At 34.6% G+C, this 27,024-nt stretch overlaps 1 protein-coding gene across 2 annotated transcripts in view; it reads left to right on the top strand.

Annotated features, from left to right (window-relative positions):
* Positions 1-9,350, top strand: part of LOC140751639 (roundabout homolog 2) — a 77,042-nt gene extending 67,692 nt beyond the window's left edge. For both annotated transcript variants that reach the window (XM_073085615.1, XM_073085614.1), the window contains exons 3-11: positions 2,525-2,854; positions 2,937-3,090; positions 4,104-4,234; positions 4,346-4,618; positions 4,845-6,161; positions 6,242-6,575; positions 6,677-6,849; positions 7,437-7,783; positions 7,979-9,350. In XM_073085615.1, the coding sequence (XP_072941716.1) occupies positions 2,525-2,854; positions 2,937-3,090; positions 4,104-4,234; positions 4,346-4,618; positions 4,845-6,161; positions 6,242-6,575; positions 6,677-6,849; positions 7,437-7,783; positions 7,979-8,566 (3,647 nt within the window). In that variant the 3' untranslated portion in view covers positions 8,567-9,350. The remainder of the gene's footprint in view (positions 1-2,524; positions 2,855-2,936; positions 3,091-4,103; positions 4,235-4,345; positions 4,619-4,844; positions 6,162-6,241; positions 6,576-6,676; positions 6,850-7,436; positions 7,784-7,978) is intronic.
* Positions 9,351-27,024: the final 17,674 nt, after the last annotated feature.

Here is a 27,024-nt window from a genome sequence, read left to right as displayed (position 1 = left end):
AAACGGATAATATATTTACTAAAACTTAACATGAATGTTTCCTTAAATGTACCTACATATTTTCCTATTAATAAAATAAAACTATTTCTTGATCCAATTTACAACTTTTATTATTCTCGCATCATTGTACGATTATAACGTCAAGAGCGATATTTTTCTTTGCTAACTAATACAATCGTACCAGCCAGTGACAGTATAAATGGGTACCTATTACTATAAAAATAACACATCATGAAAATACCACAAAATAATTAATTTAAATATTTAATACTATAATAATTGTGTCTCACCGGGGATCGTATCCGGAAGTTCCGTAACTATGGCGACTCCGCCACGCTTAGAAAGTTACATTAAAACATTTTTAATTTTTAACTACTTCCTACATTGACAAAATCTACCGATTTCACCTACCAACCGATAATATCCGATCGTTCAAACAACTATGCTATAACGCTATAAAGTCAGCTTTATGCGCGATAAACTAACGTATCGGGATCAACATAAACAATATTTTATGTTCCTCGCATTCCGCTAAATCTTATTTTTATCTCTCCGTACAAGGATGTTCTGCTAGTACATGCTATATCTGTTATGAAGTTGACAGATAAATTTATTATGCGACGCTATTTCGTAAAATTGGATTTGAGTTTCCTTTGTAACGTGTCTGTTTTATCTGTCTGGTTGGATTTAGGATTGTGTTTAATTAGAGGAATATGTTAAATGCGTTTGATATGAACTAATCGGCGAATATTTAAGTGGAACTGAAATGCAATTCACTAATTCAATGTTGTAATATTCGAAATGGTAATATTATCAATGAAAATTAATATTACAATTTCAAATTGTTAGATATGGCGTACCTAATTAGTAATTACTGATGTAGATTTCATCGGAAATCCATTACAGTTGTGCTGCTACGCATGGGTTTCCTCTCAGAGAGTAGTTTAGGTCATAGTCCACCCCACTGCCCAAGTGCGAATTTGTAGACTTCACATGCGATTGACAACTTTTTTTAAATCAGCTCTTAGTTGATTCCTTTACTTTCTTAGGATGTTATATTTCACCTTGCAAGTGATAATTATTTCTTATAACATAGCTTTCAAAAGCATTATATGTGCCTAGGATTTGAACCCTTAACTGCGATGCCGAGTTTCAACCACTAAATTTCACAGCAGATGTAGGTTTATCTATAGTAATAATATGCATTTTCATGAGTACAACAACTATCATCTGATGACGAATTACGTAAAACAAAATAAACAGAAAAAGATACAGCACAAAATTAAAAAACTCGAGATAGAAAATAAACAACGTTCGAAATTAGGTCACATTATACTAACGGCACGTTTCGCTTAAATCAAATGTGAAGCTTTTATATAGAAAAATCGAAAGATAACAGAATGGAGATTCAATTATAGATTAGCCCTAGTACCGCACCGCATTCACAATGCCGGGACACGTGAATAAATAAACACAATTATTTTGCACAAAAGAGTAATACTATTGATTTTGTTCGACAATACAATTCGTACCCAAAATCGAGTCGCAGATCATTACGAAGTTCATTTTTGGGTAAAATCGGACAATGTAACTTTTTTCCAATCGATTTTGACGTCACAATAATGGCGGCAACAACAATGAACATACATCAAATCGAGTGTCAAAAAATAACATCTGCGCAGTCGCAGTAAACATAGTAAAATAGGGTCCGAACAGCATCCTTGGGGGACTCCCTTAGAAAGCCTATGTTTATGGCTCATTATTATTGTGCGCTTTAGAGTAGCTGCAAATGACATACTCCACCTATTATTATTTTACCGTAGAGTAGAAAGGGCTATTGTTGGACTAAATCAAAATTAAAGGAGGCTTGTGCATGATAAATAGCAATGGGCGGGGCCAACAAACCATATGGCGCGCTCAAGCACTATACTCGGATCAAACAAAAGGACTTAGTCTTAAGAACTAACACGAACGTTAAGCCAGGCACTCCTGTGCAGAATGGAGTAGGTTATAAACAGCTAAGGATGCTTAATCAACCACAAACGACTTTATTGTTTTAATTTGATTTTGTTACGTGGTAAATCATGCACCATGCTAGAAATGTTAATGTTATGTAAATTCTTTGGTGTATATTAACTTTACTTTATCAGGAAGTACTTTCAATGTGTTACTATTTTTATGATACGTGTCTTCTGTAGCACGATCAAACGACCGCGATAAAATATCATTAAATATGTCATCCAATCAATAAAATAAGCGCCAATGGTGTTTGAAACCATTACACATTTTATTAATTATGTCATTAAATATTTTACCTTTGAACTTTATAATATTACTTTTCATATTTAACAGATTTCTCAAATAAGAGAGGTTATCTATTTTGTATTAGGCTGAATTAAGTACAAAAAGCCACGCGAACATTTTAGGCTTTTAGTAATATTAAACATGCTTTATTATTTTAAAAGGTCAGCGTAAATTCAAAGATGATTTTACAAATAAATTAGTCATTTTTTTTCTCTAATAGGTCCGGTAAATGGCGGTCTGAGTGATGACTACATGAGTAGCGGGGAGGCACCATACATCATCGAACAACCCTTGGATGTCACTGTCGCTCGTCACCAACCAGCCACATTGAACTGCCGAGCCGGAGGATCCCCAACTCCAACCATACGATGGTACAAAGCAGGGGTCTTAGTTGTATCCGACACTCATAGGAGTCTTCTACCAGCTGGTGGGCTGTTCTTCCTTAGAGCCACACATGGAAGAGCCCATTCCGATGCTGGTGTATACTGGTGCGAAGCCACCAATCCTTATGGAACCGCTAGAAGTAGAAACGCTACTCTTCATGTTGCCGGTAAGAAATTTAACAATTTATTGCAAATTCTATGTCCTGAACAAAGTTGTGAAGTTACTACATTATCATAATTTTCCTATAGTGCTCCGCGAAGAGTTCCGGCTAGAGCCGGTGACCACTCAGACGGCTCAAGGCGAGACTGTGATATTGGAGTGCTCTCCACCAAGAGGTTCTCCAGAGCCCTCGGTTTATTGGAAGAAAAATGGCCAGATTTTACATTTTGACGGCGATTCCAGGTTCGTTAACTTAAAATAGTTTTTGTTTCTAGAATATTTAGTGTAGGACACAAATCTCCAAAGCGGAATTGTAATAAACTGCAGAGCTCTCTAGAACAATATCATCCCATTTACGAAATGGGCGCCGAAATGTACTAAATCCGGCAGCTAAAATATTAATGTGAAGCTGAAACATTGAATGAAAGTTGCCATCTAGGTAGACAGTTTGATATAGCGCACTCGAAGTAAAATCGGGGTAGTTGATAAGAGCTCTTTAGAGTTAAATGGGATGGTGGAAACGAGATAGTCTTATGAATTCACAGAAGAGTAGTCACTCGACATCGAGTTACTCGTGCATTACGAAATTTTATAATTGCGCAGCGATTTTAGAGCATCTAAATTTTAGCAGCTTTTCCTTTTTTAATATTATCCAATGTCATGAATAACTTCATTTAGGTATACGAGTATCAAATGCTTCATTTAAGTGATATATATTCTGCATTATCGTTTCATATTAAACGTTCAATAACTTTAATTTTAAAAGCATATTAAGTATAAATTGTTTAAAACTACTTAAATATTGATAAGCATTTGACTCTGAGCATATTCTAGTAGAGTTTAGGATACTATAATTGACTTTCACACCTTTTGAATCAATTTTAAGTTACGAAGTTATAGCTCAAAATTTTCAATTACTTTGTCTATGCATTTTTATGAGCGACGCGCTGTCTTGAGGGAACACGTATGTGGAAGCATAAAAATAATTAACAGTCATAGGGAGGGTACATCAAAGCTATATAAGAAGGGGAATATCTGAAGTGCACGACAAGCAATCAAGTAAAAATCTGAATAGTTCTGCCTCACCGGACCCCTTATTAAATGTTAATTTCCTATTGAATTATTCCGCCCCATATTTGAATGACTTTGTAACATTGCGCTTTGTTCAAAGAAATGAAATTCATTCATTACCTTTTATTTTGCATCTATCGTTTGGTGTTATTATGCTATAAATGTTTCGTGCAATATTGTTCTAGAATGCATTTAGTAGACGGTGGGAGTCTTGTAATACAAGACGCGAGGCAAACTGATGCTGGCAGATATCAATGCATCGCTCGGAATGCAGCTGGTACTAGAGAATCAGCCATAGCTACACTGCGAATACACAGTGAGTATACAAGCCCTGAATACATCTTGAATTACAGGCGATTTCAAATTCACTTGAATATTTGAATAGTGAGGTCATGTTTATACCTATCAATGTTTGTTTTTTAAACAGTTAAACCGTACTTGATCGCGGGTCCAGAAGATGTCGTGGCGCAAACTGGTGGCAGTGTGACTTTCCAATGTCGCGTTGGTGGAGATCCGCTTCCAGATGTACTATGGCGTAGAACAGCTGGAGGTGGGAACATGCCTCTAGGTCGCGTCAAAGTTTTAGATGACAGAAGCTTAAGGCTAGACAATGTAGCCTTAACAGATGAAGGAGAATATACCTGTGAAGCTGATAACGCTGTCGGTGCAGTTAGTGCAAGTGGCTATATGACTGTTTATGGTAGGTTTATCTTTGAGTGAAATTAATAATTCCTTTGTATACTTGTATTTCGTGGTATACCTAAGACTTTCCGAGATTTGTAAAATAAAACTATCTTGCGTGTTTATCCTTACCTGTGATGAGCACAAAATTCCGTATACGAATGCAATTAAAAGATCTTTTACACGCAATTCTTTTTCGAATGCATCAAAATCACGCTATAGTTTGTATGAACTTTTTGTTTTAGATCCTCCTTCAATAACATTGAGACCGAACTCCATTATAGCTGAAAGTGGAGCATCAGCAATATTTACTTGCACATCATCAGGGAAGCCAGAACCGACTATGTTCTGGAGCTTAGAAGGAAATAGAACAATAATATTCCCTGGTACATCGAAAGGCAAATATCATGCATCTGCAGTACTAGGTGGAGTGACGGTATTGACGATCAATGATACAAACAAAAATGATAGTGGTAACACGATAGTTTGTTCTGCGGTAAATTTTGCTGGCAGTTCGTTCGTTAGAGGAAAATTAAGCGTGACGTCAGACGATGACCGCCCACCGCCAATCATAACAAACGGTCCCTCTAACCAAACGTTACCTATAAAATCGATGGCCGTTTTCCCCTGCACGGCTATCGGCACACCTGAACCAATCGTTGCTTGGTATTTTGAAGGGGAAGCATTAATACAAAATCATAAAAGAAATGTTTCTAGTGACGGAACACTTATTTTAAAAGATTTAGATAAAATTGATACTGGAACGTATACATGCGTTGCTTCATCACAACACGGAAAATATGTTTGGAGCGGACTCTTACAAGTAGACAGTCCAACGAATCCGAATATACATTTTTTTAGAGCAGCAGATATATCTGCTCTCCCTGGACCACCCACAAAACCCCTCGTGTACAATATTACTGATTCTAGTGTAACAATTACGTGGAATCAAAATAATAAAATTGGATCATCGTCGATACTAGGGTATCAAGTAGAAATGTTTTCTAGAGAGTCATTGTCGGGTAATAATACTCCGAGAAATTCTCGTGGTTGGGTAGTTGTTGCAAAAAGAGTGCACCAATCGCAATATATTGTGAAATCCCTAATACCCGGAATCACGTATATGTTTATTGTGAGGGCAGAAAACTCACATGGCCTATCCGCTCCAAGCCCTGTTTCAGATTCTGTCACTGTTGGTGAAGACAGTAATTCATTTTGGGAGTCAGGAGCGTTTTCCAATAGTACTGAATATAGAAATAATATTATGACTGACAACATAGTTGATTTAATAGAGGCGACGCCGATCGACTCAAAGACAATAAAGTTAATGTGGGAAATATTAAATTTCTTCTACCTGGAAGGGCTCTTCATATACTTTCGGCCCCTAGATAATACAACAAGCGAATATGAGATGAAAACTATTTTGCATTCCAACGATGTCTCTGGTTATGAAATAACATCTTTGAGAAAATATACGAGATACGAGTTTTTCCTCGTTCCTTTTTATAAGAAATTTGAGGGAAAGCCCTCGAATTCCAGAATAGCACAAACCTTAGACGATGGTATGTATACAATTTTCAATATTAAATATTTGCTTTAAGGATAAAAATCACAGATTAGTAATAAAATTATATTTTTTTAGTTCCAGATGGTCCCCCTACAAATATGGAAATGTTTATAGTAAACACAACAACAGTTCATTTGAAATGGTCTCCTCCAGAGCCACATTTGCAAAATGGCATTATAACAGGCTATAACGTAGTATTAAACTGGTTAGATATACCAGCAAATAAATCTATGATAGCGATAAACACAACGGTCCAACAAGCTACAAGTTTGATTATGACTAATTTAACTTCTGGAGTTAGTTACTCCGTCCAAATTGCGGCCGAAACTATTGTCGGTTTGGGTCCATTCAGCCAAAAAGTGTACTTAAATATAGATTCGCGATCAGTTGGATTGGATCCTTTATCAAGGTACGAACCTATGTAACATTGTTATTCATACGTACTCTTATAACTTTTATTTTAATACTCATATTGGAATATATGAATCGACTTTTGTTATTTTATTGCAGGTACCCGAATAATAGTGAAGTGTCTATAGTCGCTGGAGATTTTGTTATGGAAACGTGGTTTTATTTTTTAATTGGAGCCATTGTATTGTTCAAGATCATTATGATTGGAGGTATTATTTACGTTCGGAAACATAACATATTTGCTAAAAAGTCAGCGCTTCCAAATATTTATGGTAAGTTACATTATAATATTATTATGCTCCCACACAAAAAGTTTCCCGTACAAATGTAAGTAAAATGGCCAAAAAGAATGATAATTCTAAAATAAACAAGTATCCGGCTTATCTCCAAAAGCTAACATTTTTTGTGGAATCAGCATCAGAATTTCAAAATTAAAAACATTCCACGGGTGTCGTAGGGTGGCACAGGGTGCCGAGCGCTTGTTTGATGGAGGCTTTGCCATGCGACGACGGGAGGGGCGCTAGATTACTTTCGAGTTGAAAGGTAGCACGAGCCCTCTCGCGAGCGCAGTGGATCTCTTTCACTTTGCATTCACGTTCGGGGTACAAAGGAATGATACAAATCCGAGAAATAAAGACCCAGTAAATGTAAATGTTTTCTATTTTGTTTTCTCCAGACGATTCGTTTGTTGACTTACCCAGTTACCTTTAAGCCAATTTCGCTCACTTCGTTTGTATTATATTGCGTTTATATTTTCCAAGCATTCGGTAAACGAGAGCCTTTGTATGTGAATTATAAAAGCTGATCCACTTGCGGTGTATCCTTGCGGGCTTCTTAATAATAGGATATTTACTTTTAGATTCAAATGGAACGAGCTTAGTAACTCAAATGAACATTAAAGCCGCAGTGTCACTATCACATCCACTAAGTAGCTGTTATAATAAAAATACAGTCACTAAGACGGAATCGTTGCTGTGGATGGAAAATCAGCCTGGTTTATGTATGTCTGGCAATCAGACAAATCAAAGTAAGGAAAAGGCAAATTCAGAGTACGATAAAGTGACCCAACAGTTACCGGAATACGCTGAAGTGACATCATCACGTGTCACTGGCAACGAATGGAACACAAGTAAAACCGCAACCTCGCCCGCTGCCTATGCTTCGGTTACTCTTGTTGCTAATACCAGGCAGTGCGTCAGCTCATTGGTGAGTGGTTTGCTATTTTGTAATAGTTTATGTGGTTTGCAAAAGGCCCTTTAGTTTACGCTTATTTGAAAAGATTTACACAACGATTATTTTGCACTGTGTTTATTTTAACATCGAAAGAATTATTATAATCAAGATGATTAATAAAACAACAATAAGCTTGTTTCCTACTTTTAAACGTGTCTTTCTTGACAGGGTTGGTTTCCTCCGGGCGGTAAAAGTGTCGATAACTTTGATAACCGCTATGCTCCAGATGAAGAACTATATCCAGCTAGCAATGGTGGCTATTACAATCGAAATGTGTACAGTGAAAAATATTTTCAAGGTCACCCTAACGTCTTAAAGTTTTATGACTTACCGTCTCTAGACAAGACTCAAAAAGCTCAAATTAGATATAATCAAAGTCTTGAAGACAGAAAAAGTGATAAAAACGTGAAACCCGACGTAACTCAATCGCTCATAGATAGAACGTATGGTATAAGATCTAGGAAGAACTCTGAAACTGAGACTACATACCGAGCTTTTGGTGAAGACGAGTCTGATGATGAAAATTACGGAGGAGAAGGTGGTTATGATGAATTACAAGCAATGCAGCCACAGAGACAGAGATCGAAGCATCAGTACGAGAGGCCTAATTTTGATAACGACGGCACTAGAACGTTGGCTCGTCTCACATCTTTTAGACATGGTCAGACTGTTTTGAGTGGGATCTCCCAGGGGCCACTGGCGCCCACTCATCCTCCCCCTGCGCCCCATCCGCGGATAGATTCTGTGACTCGGTAGTATCACGCCTTGCCGGCTTTCGGCGACTTGTGCCAAACGGACGTATAGACCGATGTTTTATCTAAGTGTGCACTATTAGTTATACTAGTGACGTATTAAAATTGCAGTTCTTCCTCACGTTGTGTAGATATGGATGATGTAAAGACAAATGACTTATAATTTGTGGGTTCAGTTGACTGTGAAACGGAATTGTGATTATTTACGGCTTACTGACTTTTCGTGAATTTTTATAAAGTGACTTTTTGTAGTATACTCGAATAATATTTGCTCTCGACAAATGGCCTATTATATTTTTACTAGTTTATTCGCATTTTATATAATTATTTTAATCAAAACATTAATTTATAAGAACTATGTATCTTCAATTATAACTAGTCGATCGTAATTTTGAAATTAAGTTGTATATTCTGTAAATATCGTAAATATGTAACAATTGAATAATATTATTAACAAGAGATCTAATTTTAAGAGTATTTAAAAGTAACTAGTTAGGAATATCAATTCTAATAAATGTTCATAGTGTTTATATTGGGATTGATAGAAATCGTTCGGTATGTCCATATGAATATCAGTAAACGAATTTGTAACCCTATATCATTAATATAAGTGTAATGGAAGACATTAAATTGAAGCAAATTAGCGCTTGGCAATAATTTGATTATAGTTCACATGCCTGTAAATAAACAATAATTTATTATTTCGAAGATTTCTTCAAGTATTGTAGTAGCTTTATTCTTTGTAAAGGTGTTCCATGAATACCAAAAATAAAGAAGAAGAAAAAAATTATAAACATTTAAAACTTGTCCGTAATGTTCTACAAACTTAAAATTGTCAGACTTCTCCGCATAAATAGGTAATGGGTCTATTTTGATAGGTCTTATTTCAATGTATTTATTTTTTCTTTGAATTTAAATATTAACTTCGTCATCTTTTTATGTTTTGGGACACAATTTAAATTTGTACATACATCAGTTGTTTCCATGTGCCATAATACTATTTTCTAAAGTAAGATACATTCGAGTTGTGAATTGGAAATCAAATGAAGCTTTTTCTTATAGAAACGTTGTATCTACGTAAGTTTATTGTGATATGAGTTTAATGTAAACACTTGTTATAAAAACATAGCACTTGTATCATTGCATATCATCTGTATTAAGTATGTATTATTAGTTTAAAAATGTTATTTAATTAGGACGCTTAGGATACGTCCACACTCGCAACAATAATGCGCAAAATTGTATATAAACATAGGGACTTGTAGTTCACTTCTAATTATCGTTAGTAATTTGAACGAGTCTTTATTTTAATATTTCAAAATATAAGTCTTTCGACTATATAATTGTCATTTCTGTTGCAAGCCTAAGGGCTCGTTTACATTAGTTCGGCCTGACAGTTTCACAGTTCGCCGCCAGACAGATAACTTATATTATAATGACAATCAATAATGCGAACAAAGCCCGCTTACATCGCTTAATGTGAATAGGAATATCTGCAAGTCGGCGAACTTTAAAACTGTCAGATCGATCTGATGTGAACGGGCCCAATACTAGTTTCTGTATACTGGGTTCTGTATTAGAGTAAAAAATTTCATGAAGTATATTTGTTAATTCTTTCCTTCTCTTATCAAAATTATGAAAATTGTCACCAATCTAATAAAAAAATCCGTCAGCTGATTATAACAAATCAGGTAACTAAACTTAGTTACTTTCTAAAAAACGGACAGTCATAAATCACTATTAATGTTAATGTTAAGTCAGGATTGAAAACTTTAAATTGCTCAGTGGGAACTAGTTCAACTTTCTTCTATTACAAAATTCAGATTGTCACGGTTACCATCAGATTTGAATTGCTAATAAATACAAGACTAATGATACGAATAATGCGTAAATAACGTTTGAACCCATACCGGGTACAACATGTTTGCGGAGTTTGATGTGCAAAATTTGTTTTTTATTACTTTGGTGAGGCTAAAACTTGGCCTGAATCTTAAAAAAATTAGATTAATAATGTGATTTTTCAACGAATGTTTAGCTTCTATAAGTTAAAATTAGATAAAACAATGGGATCGGTCTACCTACAATTACTCTATATTTATTCACGACTTCATTAACTTTGTAAATATGTACAGTAACGTTGATCGCCTTTTATATTTCGATGTACTGCCTTTGTTACTCTTAAGGTTCATTTATATTTACAGACTTTGAAAGTGTCAGGCACGGCCCGTGATGATGAAAACCTATTTTTAATCTATTTATATCTACTAAAAGGCAGCCGTACAAATGCCGACAAGCACATTGTATAAAAAAATTAAAGCTATTTCTAGCGCTCATATTTGTCTGACACACTCGACATCTATAAATATTAATGAACCTTCCCACTAATTAATGTATTATAACATTATTTTTACCGTAGATACCTTGCTTACCACGCTATAGAATCAAGAGTGCCATACAAGTAGTTTAGATACTTTCAATGAAATTCTTAAAGTATAAAAATTCCTTCTAGTTCCTATTCTGCGTAATGTTAATATTTAAAATTAAGTAAGCGATTTAAAAGCATTTAAATGTATTATAGTCACGATATCATTTATTTCAAAGGTTTTGAATAGCGATTGTTTTTCTCTCAACTTAAACAAAAATCTAGCACAAACTGAGTTAGTCATTGCAAGTTATATTAGTAACTATTAATAAAATCGTAAGTAACGCATAAGTCGTTTCTGGCGTAAAACATTACAAATGATAATATTATTACTGATTAAATGTAATATTTAAAAAATTGCAAAGATATTCTCAAGAAACATCACAAATTTACAATTATACGTAATATGCTCACATTGCAATAATAATACATATAAATAACTGTAATTACCCAAATAAAAGTATTAAGTAGTCAAATCTCAATTGTCATATTCATTTTCATTGCGCAGTAGAGCGTATTACCAAGTAGGAATATATTTTATTTAAAATATAGGCCGTAGAAAGAAAAATACAAATTATAAAGCTTTGTTACACTAAAAAGCTTAGTATTTACATTGCAAATTAAATTCTAAATGTGTATCGCTTAGTTGAAATGAAATAATTAGACTAATTTAGTTTCTAACAAACTAAACAAATACAGCACTCTTTAATCCAAAACTAATAATACTATGTGCTTTTATTCCGTTATTTTTGAAGTATAGCAAGGTGTCTATTAAAATTCGATTGTGTAAGGCCTATTTTAAGTGTGATATATTTAATTTAATCGTCAACAATAAATTCTACCTTCGAATGAATTTTAATTTTTTATCGGTCTTTGAATACCTATTTTAATAAAATAACTTAAATTACTTACACGTGCTTTTATTTTATTACCTTAGGCAGCTATTACACGAGCGATAATTCATGTCGCTTTCTTTAGCCGCTTTATGACAGGAACCTTCGACGACATTTAAAAAGTTGACATGAACTGTCGTTTGTTTGTTACCTCCCTTAGTTTTTCAATTGAAATTGTATTCGGAAAATAGAATCAGTTCGAAAACCAGCAGATTTACAATAACTACTATAACTATGCCCACAGTAAAACAAATTGTAACATTAAATGGGTCCGGCAGTGCCAAGGGTTTATTTCAAGTTGGCTACAGATGAGTTGCCACTCCTGAGGACTAGTTCACGCTAGGAAAAGGTACGCTACACGCTAGTGGTCTTTTGAACTTTCTGAATTGAAATGTCCCATAAGTTATCAAAACAAAACACTGTTCTAGAAGTAACAATACTAGAACTATAGATTGACAAACTTTAAAATAATGTTTACCGTGGTACTATTCAAATTGATTATTTCTCTACCATACTTTAGTACTCGTAATAAAGAGTGTTTTCTTATTAAGATTAAGCTCTAAGACTAAAATATAAACTTACCTATTAGAAAACCAGCGGTAATTATTTCATATTTCTTTTATTATTTTACCTATTTATTTCACCAACATATTAATTACAAATGATATCATTAAAATAATGACTGTTGACTCAGTTTATATTTAAAAGTAAATTCACAATTACATTTTCATTATTCCGACCTCGTCATTGGAACCAGCCGTAATTAAATATCGAAATGAATTTTAAATACGCAGAGTATAATGTATCTGACGCCTTTGTTGTCTCCGATTCAATTATGAGTTGCAATTCATAAACCAAATCTCGGTTTGACACTCGCCGTAAGTACGGTATTGGGGGTATTTAGCTGGGCTGCGGTCCGGCCGGATCGTCTGTAACTGTCAGATAACCGAGGCCCATATGAGACATTCACACGTACTCGTACTACATCGTATTATGACAGCGAAATGTTGGCAAGAAGGTATTAAGCATTCGACTCTATTGTCACTATTGCTGACATATTTCTGCCTAATAAAACAGTGTTCATCACTTTTGTGGTTTGGAGGGTCAGGTAAGAGGTTATACTCAGGGTTAGGTTACGCATGTATTATCAACCTTGGGTAGGACTTTGATCTTATCTTATGATACCTATAGTAAAAAAACTACAAAAACGTGTCTTTGTTATAGAGTAGTCATGCAATCATGGTATCGCTAGTACTAGTTACGATGTGATCAGTATCTTCTATGGTGTATGGCTTGATGTAGTCCGTGGGAAAGACTGTGCATTTTAATACAAATCCGCTCGTGCCGTTGCATTGTGGTGTGGTTGTGGTACGTGTGAATAGGCACTTAGTGTATACATGTCTTTGTGAGAGCCACTCCACTTTGTCTTGCTAAACACGTAATGGTCTTAGCTTCTGCGAGCATTGTAAAATAAATCGAACATCCGTACGTGAGTGCTGATAGAAAAATCCGTATAGTATTTGACGTTAGAGAAACAGTCGTAGATGGAGCTTAAAAAACGGAATAAAATACATAAAATACAACGTGCATCCATGCCGATAAACTTTTTACAGGCAAGTAAATGTATGAAAATACTGGAAGTTTTTCTCTTTCGTTCCAGTTTTTGCATATTTTCAATGAACGGTGTATAGCCGTGTGTACGCGGCCGCTGCGGGCGTCATTTTAATTTTCCGCTAGCCTGAAAATGTACACGAACTGAATGAACTATCAATTTTAATGAGCTTCAAAGTTAACTGATCAGTGCTGGCGTACAGAATAGTACGTGAGATCAAAAGTAATTACTGTCTAGAAAAATCTAAGGGGAGATTGTGTATTATCATGTCGACGCCTTAGAATAATTGACAAAAGTATATCGTGCGTAATTACACTCCCCTTCTAAGTTGAATTAATATTTCACCCTACATATACGGACATGACAAATAATAAACATATTTGAAATTACTCGATTTTGATCATAACTTACGACGTTTAGTAATTATCAATCTTAACAATTTTTATGTACTACAGTATTTAGTAGCCGAAATTGCCAAATTTTGCGATATGGTGTACAAAATTTGGACAATATTCTATATTATTTGGTCATTAAATAATACGCACTTGACCAGCGTGGTGGACTATGGCCTAATCCGAGAGGAGACCTGTGCCCAGCAGTGGGACAGTAATGGGTTAATGATGATGATGATGATGATTTGGTCAGCGGATTTCTTTTTTAAATGGTTGGTATTATACATTTTAGTGTTACATTCTCTTAATCCACAACTGTAAGGGTTAAAAAAGATGATTTGACTTGCAAGCGGCAAATCGAATTATTATACTTAAATGATAGAAATTATTAAATCATTTAAAATATATTGGAAGTTTATTTGTGCTACCGTTACATAATTATATATTCCTCCAATCAATTATAATTTCGAATATCGACCGCTGTTACGCACTAGCACAAATAAATAAGTATGTCAATTTTGCATTAATTTAAATATGAAAGCCAAACAAATGAATCTGGAGTAATAACTTCAGTTGAACTATTAAACAGAATCAGCTCTTTAAAAGTGACTTGATCAAGCTCAACAGAGCACCGTTCATGCAAATTACGAACTTGCAGCATAACTTAGCATACCTTGCGTTTCATTCAACAAAACTATGACGGAATCAAGAATATTCAATTGTAAATATGATGGAATGAATTCAATAGAAAAAGAGTTTTAATTTCAAATGGCATCGAGAAATAAATTGAATCGTTCCAACTTAGTCATTAAGTAAGCAATGCCTGTGGCCAACCTAAGGGAGGATTCTATTCTTATCTGGTTACAAATGTTCATGGGTGTCAGTGGCCTTACAACTAGGTAAAATGCATGCTTATTATTGGCTACATCTACAGTAGGTATATACAGCAAAACTTCATTGAATGTTTGATATGATATAACTTAAATATAAATAAATTAAAATAAGCATCACAGAATTCAGTTCGATCCACCTTTAAGATAGGTGAGTTTTTAAATAATATGGATACAAAATCGGATTGCCAATATCGCGTAAGTATTTATATCCGGATAAAAACAGGTATGCCTAATCCGGGGGCCGGAGCACTCACGGGCGGTGACGGATATAATTCAATTAGAGAAGAATCGAGAAGACAATAAAAATAAACGGTGACTTCGTGATGACCATACATCCAAAAATGCAAAAACGTAAACAAAACTACACATAACAAATATGTTTCGATGACGACAGCTACAAATTTTTAATACATATAAATTTAAAATAAATAGTTACTTCAAATGACATCCTAGTTATAAAATAATATTAAATTTAAATTGTGCCACTTATCTTTAAAAAACATTATAAAATTAAAAAATTACTAGAGCGACCGGATTGCCAATATCGGGTATTTATATCCGGATAAAAAACAGGTATGCCCAATCTGGGGGCCGGAGCACTCACGGGCGGTGACGGATATAATTCAATTAGCAATTAATTGCTTGATTAAGTTGCGTCCCCGTGATCGAGGGGTGTTTTGTTTATCGCCCAAAATATGATTTGAAGGACGTTCAGGGTGTTTTAGGTCCACTTTGCGTAATTGCTTCGGTTGTGGTAAGACTATTGAAGGGAATGACGCTTTTTATTTTATATGCAGTTATTAAATTGTTTATTTACTAGCGAAAATGTTCCCGCTTTACTTACAATGAGGTACTTATTTTTAAACTACAGACAATTTAATTTCCTTATTTCTGTTAATCTGTGTTCTTATTTTACGAAATAGTGTCTATTCAAGAGATAAAACGCATTTTCAGGAATGTGATCAGGCTGATAGTAAAATAGAGATAAATTTTTAAAAGCCATTAGTGGCTGAAGAGGCATTATAAGCAAAAATGATATAACTGCGGCCTTAAAATATGTAGGTACCTATACTACAATATGATCTTAATCCGTAACGTATTCTATGTACTTACTTAATTTTTTGATTTTTGTTTTAATAATTGTCAAAACATCAGCTTTAATTTTATTATAATTACATTTTGCTCTTGATAAGTAATTATTTTGAAATAACCATATGGATTGACTGACAATAAGTCGCTCAAGAACATTAACAATATAAAGTACCATTGACCAAAAAACCTTTTTTTTTTTTCTCGAGGGGGAAACCTTCAAAAGGTATCCGACGACGTGGGAGCGACGCCGGGTTATGTGGGATTTTTACCGCACTAAAACCCCCCCGGTGGCCGTCCTCAACCTAAAAAACCTAGACACACGATAGTGCGTCCACCATATTCAGGAGCTTATATTCACCAAATATGTTATAGAAAACACATCCACGAGCTCATTCAATAGTACACAACTTCATACATTCAGTCAGCAAAATGCAGTTAAGAGCCTTTTCAAAAACTAAAGCCTACCAATTACAGCAAGCGTAACATTACGAATGCCATTAAAAAGTTAAGTAACGTGTAAGATCTTGAAGCGTTGGGGGCGATATTAAAAGGCTTAGGAGTGTTGGGCCCGAAAAGCCTCTGAACATCTCTGGCTCGCCCACTTAAGCGCAGTATTAAGAGCACTTCGGATAAGGGCAACCGTATATTATCCTGCCCTTTTTCATAGGTTTTATATTTTAGACGTATCATAGCTTGCTTAATATGGACTATGAACTTTGCATTTTACGATTAAAAATTGTCTTATAAACAAGTATTATATTTTGACTTATAAATGACGCTTTTGACGTTGCTCTATAGTAAACAAAAAGTATAGTTTATGTGGTTGGCTGTCAGGAATCGAATCTGGAACTCTCTACGAATCAGACTGATATGATAACCGCTTCTCCTTGGACCTCTACTATCCTAAGTAATTCTCAGATCAGAAATGCTCAGACATATACATAAATATTTATAATCCTTATTTTTATTTCCTTATACAAATTTTCCCGATACAAATATAAGAAACAAATAATGGTAAATGCATGCAACAATACAAAATCAACAATGAATATGCACTGTAACTGGGTATGAAGAGAGAAACGAAATTGCAGACAAGTGAAGTGTGTAAAAAATAAGAATATAACCGCTTCGGACTGAATTGGGGAAACTGGCTTTAAAGTTGTATAAAATGTATAAGCAGAGATAGCCTAGTGGTTAAGAAGCTCGGCCTCTTGATCGAGGGGTCCAATTTCAAATCACCTCTGATTTTTCTAAGTTATGCGCTTTTTAGAAATTAATTAACATTTTCTTAAACGGTGAAGGAACACATCGTGAGGTAACCTGCATATCTGAGAAATCTAAAAAAAAGTTTTGTGAATGTATGTGAAGTCTACCAATACGCACTAGGCCAGTGTAGAGACTATGACCTAATCCTTCTCATTCAAAGAGGACACCCGTACCCAGCAGTGAGATATTAATGGATTAATGATCATATGATACAAATATACGAAACAAAGAATGTATGCAAGAATATAAAATCAACAATGAATATGAGCACTGTAGCTGGGTATGAAGAGAGAAACAAAATTGCAGACAAGTGGAGTGTGTAAAAAATGAAGAATGTAACCGGTTCGGCCTAGGATTGGGGAAGCTGGCTTTTAAGTGACTTTTTAGGGTTTTGTACAGACAGAATTACTCTATTATTGCGCTTTCATGGGTTTTTCGTCTTTCCATTCGTCCACTCGTCCCCTCATAACTACTTTTAATATATGTAATAGGCAAAAAGTTATATTTTCATACAAGACATTCAAAGATGTAAATATGGACCCATCATACTTCGAATATGTGGTGAATATTAGTTTTAATTCTTATTTTATAATTGAATCCTTATTTTATGATCGAGTTTAAAAAGAGCTTACAGTCCATTTTGTGGTAAGTCATGACTGACAGCCATTAATATCTTTGACTAAGACATATAACTTAGAACATGTATTCTGCCTGAAGTCGATCATAGATACGTTGCTATTCTAAGGACTAAGGTGGTCCCCTCATTGTGTAAATCTGTTAGTACACACTACACACACCTTTTAACTGTAATGCAAGAATTTAAAGGTGGTAGAACACTTTATGGTTCGACTCCGGCGGCATCACCGCCACACCTATTTCTACCTAATAACAGCAGTGTTAGGAGCTGCTGTGTTCCGGTTTGAAGGGTGTGGTAAGGGAGACAGACTTTTCCGAGGCGTTCCAGCTTAGTCCTCAGGGGTAGCGGCGCATCTGTGGCCGACCTCAGGTAGGAATATCTAATCCTATCTGGGATTGATTACAGATGTCCATGGGCGGCAGTAGCCACTTACCATCAGGTGGACAGCATGCTCGTCTGCTACTCTTATATTATATAAAAAAAAAAAATTGATTCACGCCTAGTGTAGGTGTCGCGATGGTACCTCACCGATAAGATGGTTAGATTAATTATTTTATATAGAGAAATGTACTCATATGTAGAACACTTATACAACTTTGACTTTTATAATTCAGACTTTAACATACTTTCGTATCAAATATTTACTCTCATTAAATACTAGGTAAGTGGAATTCTTGAAAACGGAAAGGCTGTATTTATACCTAACAAATAGTAATTAAGCTTTAAGCGCGTTGAGATAATCGCTTTAAACATCACAGAACAAAGACTCGCTAAGTAATTTCCGACTACTCTTTTCAGATTTTTTTGAATCCCAAACGAGTTGAATCCATTTACTTTTATTCGATTCAAAGTACATTAAATTAATGAAACAGCTCACTGCACCACGCGATAAAGGCATCGACAAACGTGATTCGGCTTAATTCACTCAATCCACACATTGGAAATGTAACGTCCTTATAAACTAGCGATGATCATTGCCCAAATTTAATTAAGGCGACTGCACACGCTACTATAGCCAGATGGTCGGGAAATTTTAGGATTAATCCGACTAATTATTTGATGTTGTACCGAGAAAACCGAGAAATTTGTAAGGTTGTTTAATAACTTGTACAACTATATTTTCACAAGTACTGTATATTATTATTAAAAAATCATTTCTAAAAAATAAATTATTTTTTAAAATAAAGGATTATCTACTATAACAAATGAAAAATAAAATATAAAGGAATTATTGTCTAAAACTTATGTTTAATACTTTTTGGTGTTAGAAGGGACATGATTCGACATAAATTATATTGCATTAAATTTCACTCTTTACGCAAAAACAGTATTTGTACGCAAAATTTCTGAATTGTTTATCTGAATACTCGGTTCACTTAGAACTCCGAACTTTTCACCTTTCAGAAATAGGAAAGTCCGCACAAATCGCGCCACTGACACACACTAGCCAACCCTTTGGATAGTCCGAATAGGGCCGTAAAGTTAGAATGGCTCGGCACATGGGCCTGAGTTTTGTAATTTTATTAATGATGTAATAACAGTTCTGTCAGTCGCATGTGTGTGCCCATGAGCGATAGTGAAGTCGTTAGTTCGGACGGGTTAATATCGGAGGGTTGAATCTCGGATTATCTATGAAATCCGTTCTAGTATTCGTGTAGATATTAAATGCGACGCACGATTTATTGCTGGTACTTCGGTGAAAGTACAGATTGAATAATCAATGTAGATGGAAACAGTGTAATTAAAAAAAATATGAAGGTTTCAACAATGATTTAGAATTTCATTTTGAATGCCAGTACTTCGCTATTTAACTTTCTAATGAAATAAAATCAAAATTAATGTAAATCATGATTTTAGCATTTTCAGAGTATTTCTAGTGTAAAAATGTAAAATAAAAACAAAAGATGGGTGATAGTTGCCTAGTACTATCACACAACTCAAATACAAGTGTAAATAAATAAAATAAATAAATAAATAAACCCTTTTATTTTAGTAAATTGTAAAGAAGAATTTTACAAAGTATAATTTCAAATGTAAAACCGTCTTAATCAACGAAGCCCTCACACTTTAAACTCAAAAAACAATAACATAAAACGTAAAAAGTACAGAAAGCATAATAGAATAACATTCAATATATTGATTAATTTGTTCTAATACCTTCTCATGCTCCTATGGACGAAATATGTGCGACTTTAAAAGAAAACGAATATCTCATACGCTGTATAGATAAGTATAGACCGCTAACAATGAAAAAAGTGCACTTAAAATACTCTGAACGCTCTTAAACTTTAATGCAAGTGTAATTTAGTGTGCGAAATTGCCACAATTTGCAAGTCGGGAAGTGGAACTTTGAACTAAGCAACTTTACGTGACAATAAATAGCCGGTCGTCACTCGCAGATAGCTGAATAGCGGACGCTGATTTGATGGCATTTGAGTTAAGCAACATCGTTTACTTTGTTGTGATAAATGTAAGAATAAAAAAATGGAATTGGAAATAAAAAGTACGATAGCGTTCCGTTTGACAAGATGTTTTTTTTTGGTTTCGTAAGTGACAAATTTTGGTTATACATAGAGTATTCGATTTAATAAATTAAATTACCGGAAATTCATGCAAGAAATACAGTCATAGTAAAAGTCACCAAGTTCAAAAATAAAATTATCTACAAATATTAAAATTTTATTAATTAAGATACACTTTTAAGTTATTAAAAAATTATATTTCAACACAAAAAAGCAATTATCTGTTACCCTGTTTATTACTATTATGCCATAAGTAGAAAAAAATATACTGAATGCTCTGACAGTTTAGTGCAAGTGTAATTTAGTGTGCGAAATTGCCACAATTTGCAAGTCGGGAAGTGGAACTTTGAGCTAAGCAACTTTACGTGACAATAAATAGGCGCTTGTCACTCGCAGATAGCTGAATAGCGGACGCTGATTTGATGGCATTTGAGTTTTGCAACACCGTTGACTTTGTTGTCATAAATGTTCGAATAAAAAAAATGGAATTGGAAATAAAAAGAAGGATAACATCCCATTTGACAAGATGTTTTTTTTTTGGTTTCGTAAGTGACAACTTTAGGTTATACATAGAGTATTAGACTCAATAAAATTACCGGAGGAAATTCGTCCAAGAAATACAGTCGTAGAAAAACTCACCAAGCCCAAAAAAAATAAAATTATTTACAATATTAAAATTGTATAAAATTTGTTAAGATACACTTTTAAGTTCTTAAAATATTATATTTCAACATGAAAAAACAATTATCCGTTTCTCTGTACATTTATTACTATTATGCCATAAGAAGAAAAAAATATACTGAATGCTCTTACACTTTAGTGCAAGTGTAATTTAGTGTGCGAAATTGCCACAATTTGCAAGTCGGGAAGTGGAACTTTGAACTAGGCAACTTTACGTGACAATAAATAGCCGGTCGTCACTCGCAGATAGCTGAATAGCGGACGCTGATTCGATGGCATTTGAGTTTTGCAACATTGTTTACTTTGTTGTATTAAGTTGTAGTAAGTTTCGATTAATTTTAAAAATATGTAATTGGAAACAAATAGAACGGTAGCATCTTGAGTTTCTTTTTTGGTTTCATAAATGGCAACTTTGTGGTATGCATAGTATAACTTAATCCAATCAACTTTATGTGTAAAGTAAATACCATATACGCAAACAACAATCATATAGGAATACAACAATCAACATGGCTTAGTGCTAACTGATAGAAAATAATAATAATTAAAAACAAAAAGAACGTTCTTGCCGCTGTATTATATTAAATTATTAAAAAAAGAATTTTACAAAACCCGACTGCTTCAAAATAATTAAATAAAATTGAAACAATAGGAAAAGCGCCGTACTACGTTTACTCCCGATATTAATGTATTTTTCGAAAGAAATACAATTTATTATATTTATTTCGAAATATTATGTGTATACTACATATTTTAAATATACAAAAAATACAATATTATGTCATTTTTAAATGGTATTAGTTTTTAATAAAATGCAATTTTATGTACAGTTCCACTTCCATAGCACCAATACCACTGACAAAATTAGTTTTACGTTAAACCAGTACTGTTTTCGAGGTTTTCGATGTGAATTGGTCTGTTATCACATATGAAAGGACTTTAGTCCTCAAGGGTTAACCCATTTGTCACTGACGTGAGGTCTTACCCCGTCTAAGGGTGATGACAGATGCCCATGGGCAGGGGTGTCCATAAGTGGAATTCATACTCAGTTGCAATGTAAGTATAATGTAACATGCTGAGATGTTTTCATACGAGAGATGCCAAAAGACTTCCGTTAGGAACTCCTTGGGGTTTTTTTTTTATTATATCTCAGTAACAAATGAGCATGCAGTCAACCTGGTGGTATGTGGCTAGTGCCGCCTTAGGACGTCTACAATCAATCCCAGATAAAATTAGATTCCTGTCTGAGGTTGACAACAGATGCGTCATTATTCCTGAGGACTAATTTGGAATACCTCGGAAAAATATAACTCCCTTACTGCACCATTCAAACCAGAATATAGCAGCGCTTTACACTGCTGTTATTAGAAATAGATGCAGCGGTGGTGCTTTTGAATTCTTACCACAAATGTGTTGCAAATTTCCAGAGATGACGGTGACTACTCTATATTAAAGATCTATTCCACTTTGATCAACTGGTTGATAGAATAAACGACATTTGAGGTATCCACGCAGGTGAATAAAGAATACTAAAATATTATATTTTGAAGTCGTCTCTGGTACATAATAACCCAGTTGATTAAGTGCCAGGTGATCATAGTGCACTAATGAGTGGAAAATGATCACCTAGGTGATCAAAGTGGAATAGAAAATATTAATGTAGTGTTTTGCGTATAGTAACCACAAACGATCGGGCTCTTCGGTATACGTTTACGGTGTACGGGTGCGGTATAGCTAAGTTTATAAGAACGTCGTTGTTTATTTCCATATAGTGTAAATTTAGTGGTTCATGTGTTTTGCTTTACGTATTCTTGGAATACTCAATCTCGGGTGACAGTGCGTGCATACCTCTAATAAATAAAGATACCCCAGCTATGTAAAGTCGAGTGCCATTGTTATGGAAGGGAGGCTTCCAAGGAACGCCCTACGTATGGTGTCTAGACACGAAAGTGTCGCATACGTGATTACTTATGATTTCCAATAGGGAAATCTGGTTTTTATGGTGTTTCATGTCGCTGCTTGCGGTAAAGAAATTTATGTGAGGTTATTGAACTTTACACGCAAAAATAATGTATTGAATTGGTTATCGTATATTCGTTTTTTGTGTAAAGATTTGTCATAACCTAACTTAACCTAACCTAACAATAAATCTAGATTAAATGAGCCTGTTTTGTATGCTTTTTGTGTTCCCCAGTTATGAGAACAGAACCATGCCCAGCGGTGGGACGTGAGAAAGGGTTGAACATTAAAGGAACAATTTTACCCGACTGCGAAAGTTAATGTTTTTCAAACGTATGTATATAAATACGAGCTAACTCGGCCATCGTTGTGTTGCCATATAAATAAAAACACGTTAAGGGTGAACAACCCTTATCACTTAAGGGATATGAAAAATACATAGTAGCCGATTCTCAGATCTACTGAATATGCATATAAAATTTGGTGAAAATCGGTAAACCCGTTTCGGAGGAGTACGTTAACTAACATTGTGACACGAGAATTTTATATATAAGAGGTCTCATTCTTTCTAACGCCCTACATAATAATAAATAATGAGGTGTCGTTGGATTCCCTTACTTCCCTTTTCAGTTTGTCAATTCATAAACAATAGGGTTTTGTGTTTATAATTACTATACTACATACATATACATAACTTAAAGCAACAATTATAACTTTCATACATCACATTCGATTTGAAGTCAATTACTAAAAGTGATTTTTAGTTGAAAATGAGTTAGTCAAAACGAAAATTACAAACCCCTATTAACCCTTATATTACTGTTGTTAAGGTTCGCTTTCGAGTTTTCATTTTTGACAAAAGCCCTAATCCCTACAAAGGAACCGGTAAAAATAACTGTTTGCCGGTCAGCGATGTCGCCTACAGATAAGTGCGACAATCCATCATTGCATTAGAGGGGACGCAATATTTATTGATTTTTACCAATTTTCGCCTCGTCTGCGCCTAACAACGTGTGTAGCGTGTACGTCGGTGTACAGGATCGACTTGTTTTTGATAACCATGAATAGAAAGACATGTACGAGTCGAATGGAAACATATTCCGAGGATTTTTGAAACAAAGGGATTATTTGATATGGATAGTAGTAATATTCAGCAGTGGTCGCTTATTACGATGTTTGGCATCTTATTGTTGGAACTTCGAATCACATCTAACATCTACAATTTTCAAAGTTATAAGGGTTGAAAAAGAAGTTCAAATGCTTCGTTAGAACATATATGCCTGTAAGTCCTTTAAAAGGTATCTGAAGGTGAGTCAAGTCTATTAATGCGCATTTGGCTAGGAAATACACTAAAGCCTACATCCTACCAATTCTAAGAGAAGCCCAGTAGTGGGACAATGACGGGTCAATGTTCACGATGTGGTGATAAAGGTGGTGGTTTAAAGGTAAAGGTGAACCCTTTGTGGTCCGGCGGCACCACCGCCACACCTATTTCTGCCTATTAACAGTAGTGTCAAGCGCTGTTGTGTTCTGGTTTGAAGGGTGTGGTAAGGGAGACATACTTTTCCGAGGCGTTCCAGCTTAGTCCTCAGGGGTAGCGGCGCATGTGTGGTCGACCTTAGATAGGAATATCTAATCCTATCTGGGTATGTCCATGGGCGGCAGTAACAACTTACCATCAGGTGGATTGTATGCTGTTACTCCTATAGTATATAAAAAAGTAATGTAGAAATATTATTAATACATGTGCAAACATGTAACAATAATTACGCAAGTAAGGTGCCAATTAACAAGATGAGCATTAACGGCTTATAACTTTAATGATCTTATCATAAATGTTATCCATTCAAAGTGAATGAGGAAATATTTTCAAAACAGATACACCAAACATATCGAGCGCAGATGCGACATTAAATTAGAAGTGACGGCGACTAAATAGTGAGGAATATATTAAGCTCAGCTGCTAATTCTAATAGTTTATGCAAATCACAAACGACTTTGGCACCTCTCGTTCGGTGTTAGTATATATTGTCCTTCTTTCCCTCTTCATCTGGTCCCAGGATGAAAACAAAGCTGATTTGCATGTACAAATAACACTGTAGTGAAATCCAAACAGCAATTTCGGAGACAATGTGAAGGCAGCTGCGTTTGTCGCCAAAGGGGAGAGACATTAAATTTCTCTTAATTTTATTGTAATTGCGTGACTGCGAACGGTCGGGTTTTGGACATTTATTTAAGTGACTTGACTGCGAAATAAACATAAGATTATGCTTTTGAACGTTTCGTAAACTGAGAATAAATATATTTCGTCCGATGCTTATGTTTTTTGATGTCGGCTTTCTTTTGTTAATGTTCCAAAACGCATTGTTATAAAAGCTGTAACGTCAATATTATAGGTAATATAAAATTAATCTTTTGCTATTAATAATTTGAAAGAGTAAATAGTTAATAAACAGTTTCAACTATTCTAATGTCTTTTAACAATATTATAAACTTTTAATATAATAATGTTTCAAATATAAAATTCTTGTCTGCCTGTCTGTATGTCTGCTTTTACTTTGCTACATACAATGAGTATATAAAACTCAACAGTATTATACAACCATAGTATGGTTGTATACTCATATTGCCGACTAATAGGCAATATAGTTCATTATAAGACAATATGAGGAAACCAATTTATGAAATACAATTACCAGATAAAAATCTTTATCATAAGTATTTATATGCAAATATTAAGTATCAAAACCATGTAGATATAATCTGAATAGATGTAAACCCATATCTAACCCACAATCAATACGAAAATGAAAAGGAAGCCGTTACTCCACTGCGAGCGCAAGGCCGAAAACATAAAAATGTCATGTGCATAATGCACCCTATAAATATTATCCCCAGTAGATGCAACTAATGCTACTTAGTTCCTCTCTAGAGATGTAGGTCACCATGTTATCTCTCCCCTATTGATAATACCCTACGATAGGGTCTTATCTTGCGTAGTTATTGAAATAGGGATGGCGATCTGAGATCGATTAATCGAAGAATCGATGTTTTGGGCCAAAAAATTGATTATATTAATTAATCTCCAGTATTGATTTAGTGAATCGATCTTTCATCGTAGAAAATTTTTCTTTTCAAAATTGATTTAAGATATTTTTACTGACGGATACGTATTTCAGTGCTTGTTTGGTCCTGATGATCTTTGCTATCTTCGTCCTCTTTTAGTTGAAAAGATCAAAAATCGATATTTGGAGAATCTATTCTTTGGGCCTGGATTTTTTTGTGAATCGATATTGCACTTCCATTCGAATCGATTCAAGAATCGATATGTTTCGGAAAGAATCGCCATCCCTATTTTGAAACATTCAAACAAATGCTACCAATAAATATATGTCAGTACAGTCGAAATTTCTATGCAATTAATATGAAAAATTCTCTAGGGTCCCAAAATTCGCAGGGGTCTAATGGTCTCGGCATGCGGCAGACACAAGTACGTTTAATTTATTGCAAGTGTAAGAAAGGGTAAGGATTATCCTTTGTCAACGTAATCTTAAATATTTTATGCCCAATTAAGTTGGTTTTCATTTGATGGGCCATAAATTTCACTTGGGTGTTGTGTCGTAAGAACCAAGGGATATGTAAACATTGCATAATGTTGTTGCGTTTGTTTTTTTTAAGATTTTTGTGCAATAAATAATATTTATATTCGCTTAGTGTTTTGCTTAAATCTTGCCAAAATTAAGCTGTTAAAGACTAAGAAAGTGATATTTTTATGATCATCTTGGTTTTTAGAGTGGTAATGCATATGATAGCCTAGAGGTTAAGAAACTCGGCCTCTCGATCGAGGGGTCCGAGGTTCAAATCCAAGGTACGCACCTCTGATTTTTCAAAGTTATGTGCGTAATTAATTATCACTTGCTAAACGGTGAAGGAAAATCGCGAGGAAACCTGCATACCTGAGATATTTATAAAAAAAAACTCAAAGGTATGTGAAGTCTACCATTACGCACTTGGCCAGCGCGGTGGACTATGACCTTATCTTTCTTATTATGAGAGGAGACCCGTGCCCAGTAGTGGGACAGTAATGGGTTGT

The sequence above is a fragment of the Epargyreus clarus genome, unplaced genomic scaffold, assembly GCF_041222505.1.
Source record: "Epargyreus clarus isolate Ecla_fem2 unplaced genomic scaffold, WU_Ecla_fem_2.2 ptg000023l, whole genome shotgun sequence".
NCBI lineage: Eukaryota > Metazoa > Arthropoda > Insecta > Lepidoptera > Hesperiidae > Epargyreus > Epargyreus clarus.
The sequence above is the reverse complement of the archived record's forward strand: the minus strand, read 5'-3'. Positions and strand labels throughout refer to the sequence as shown.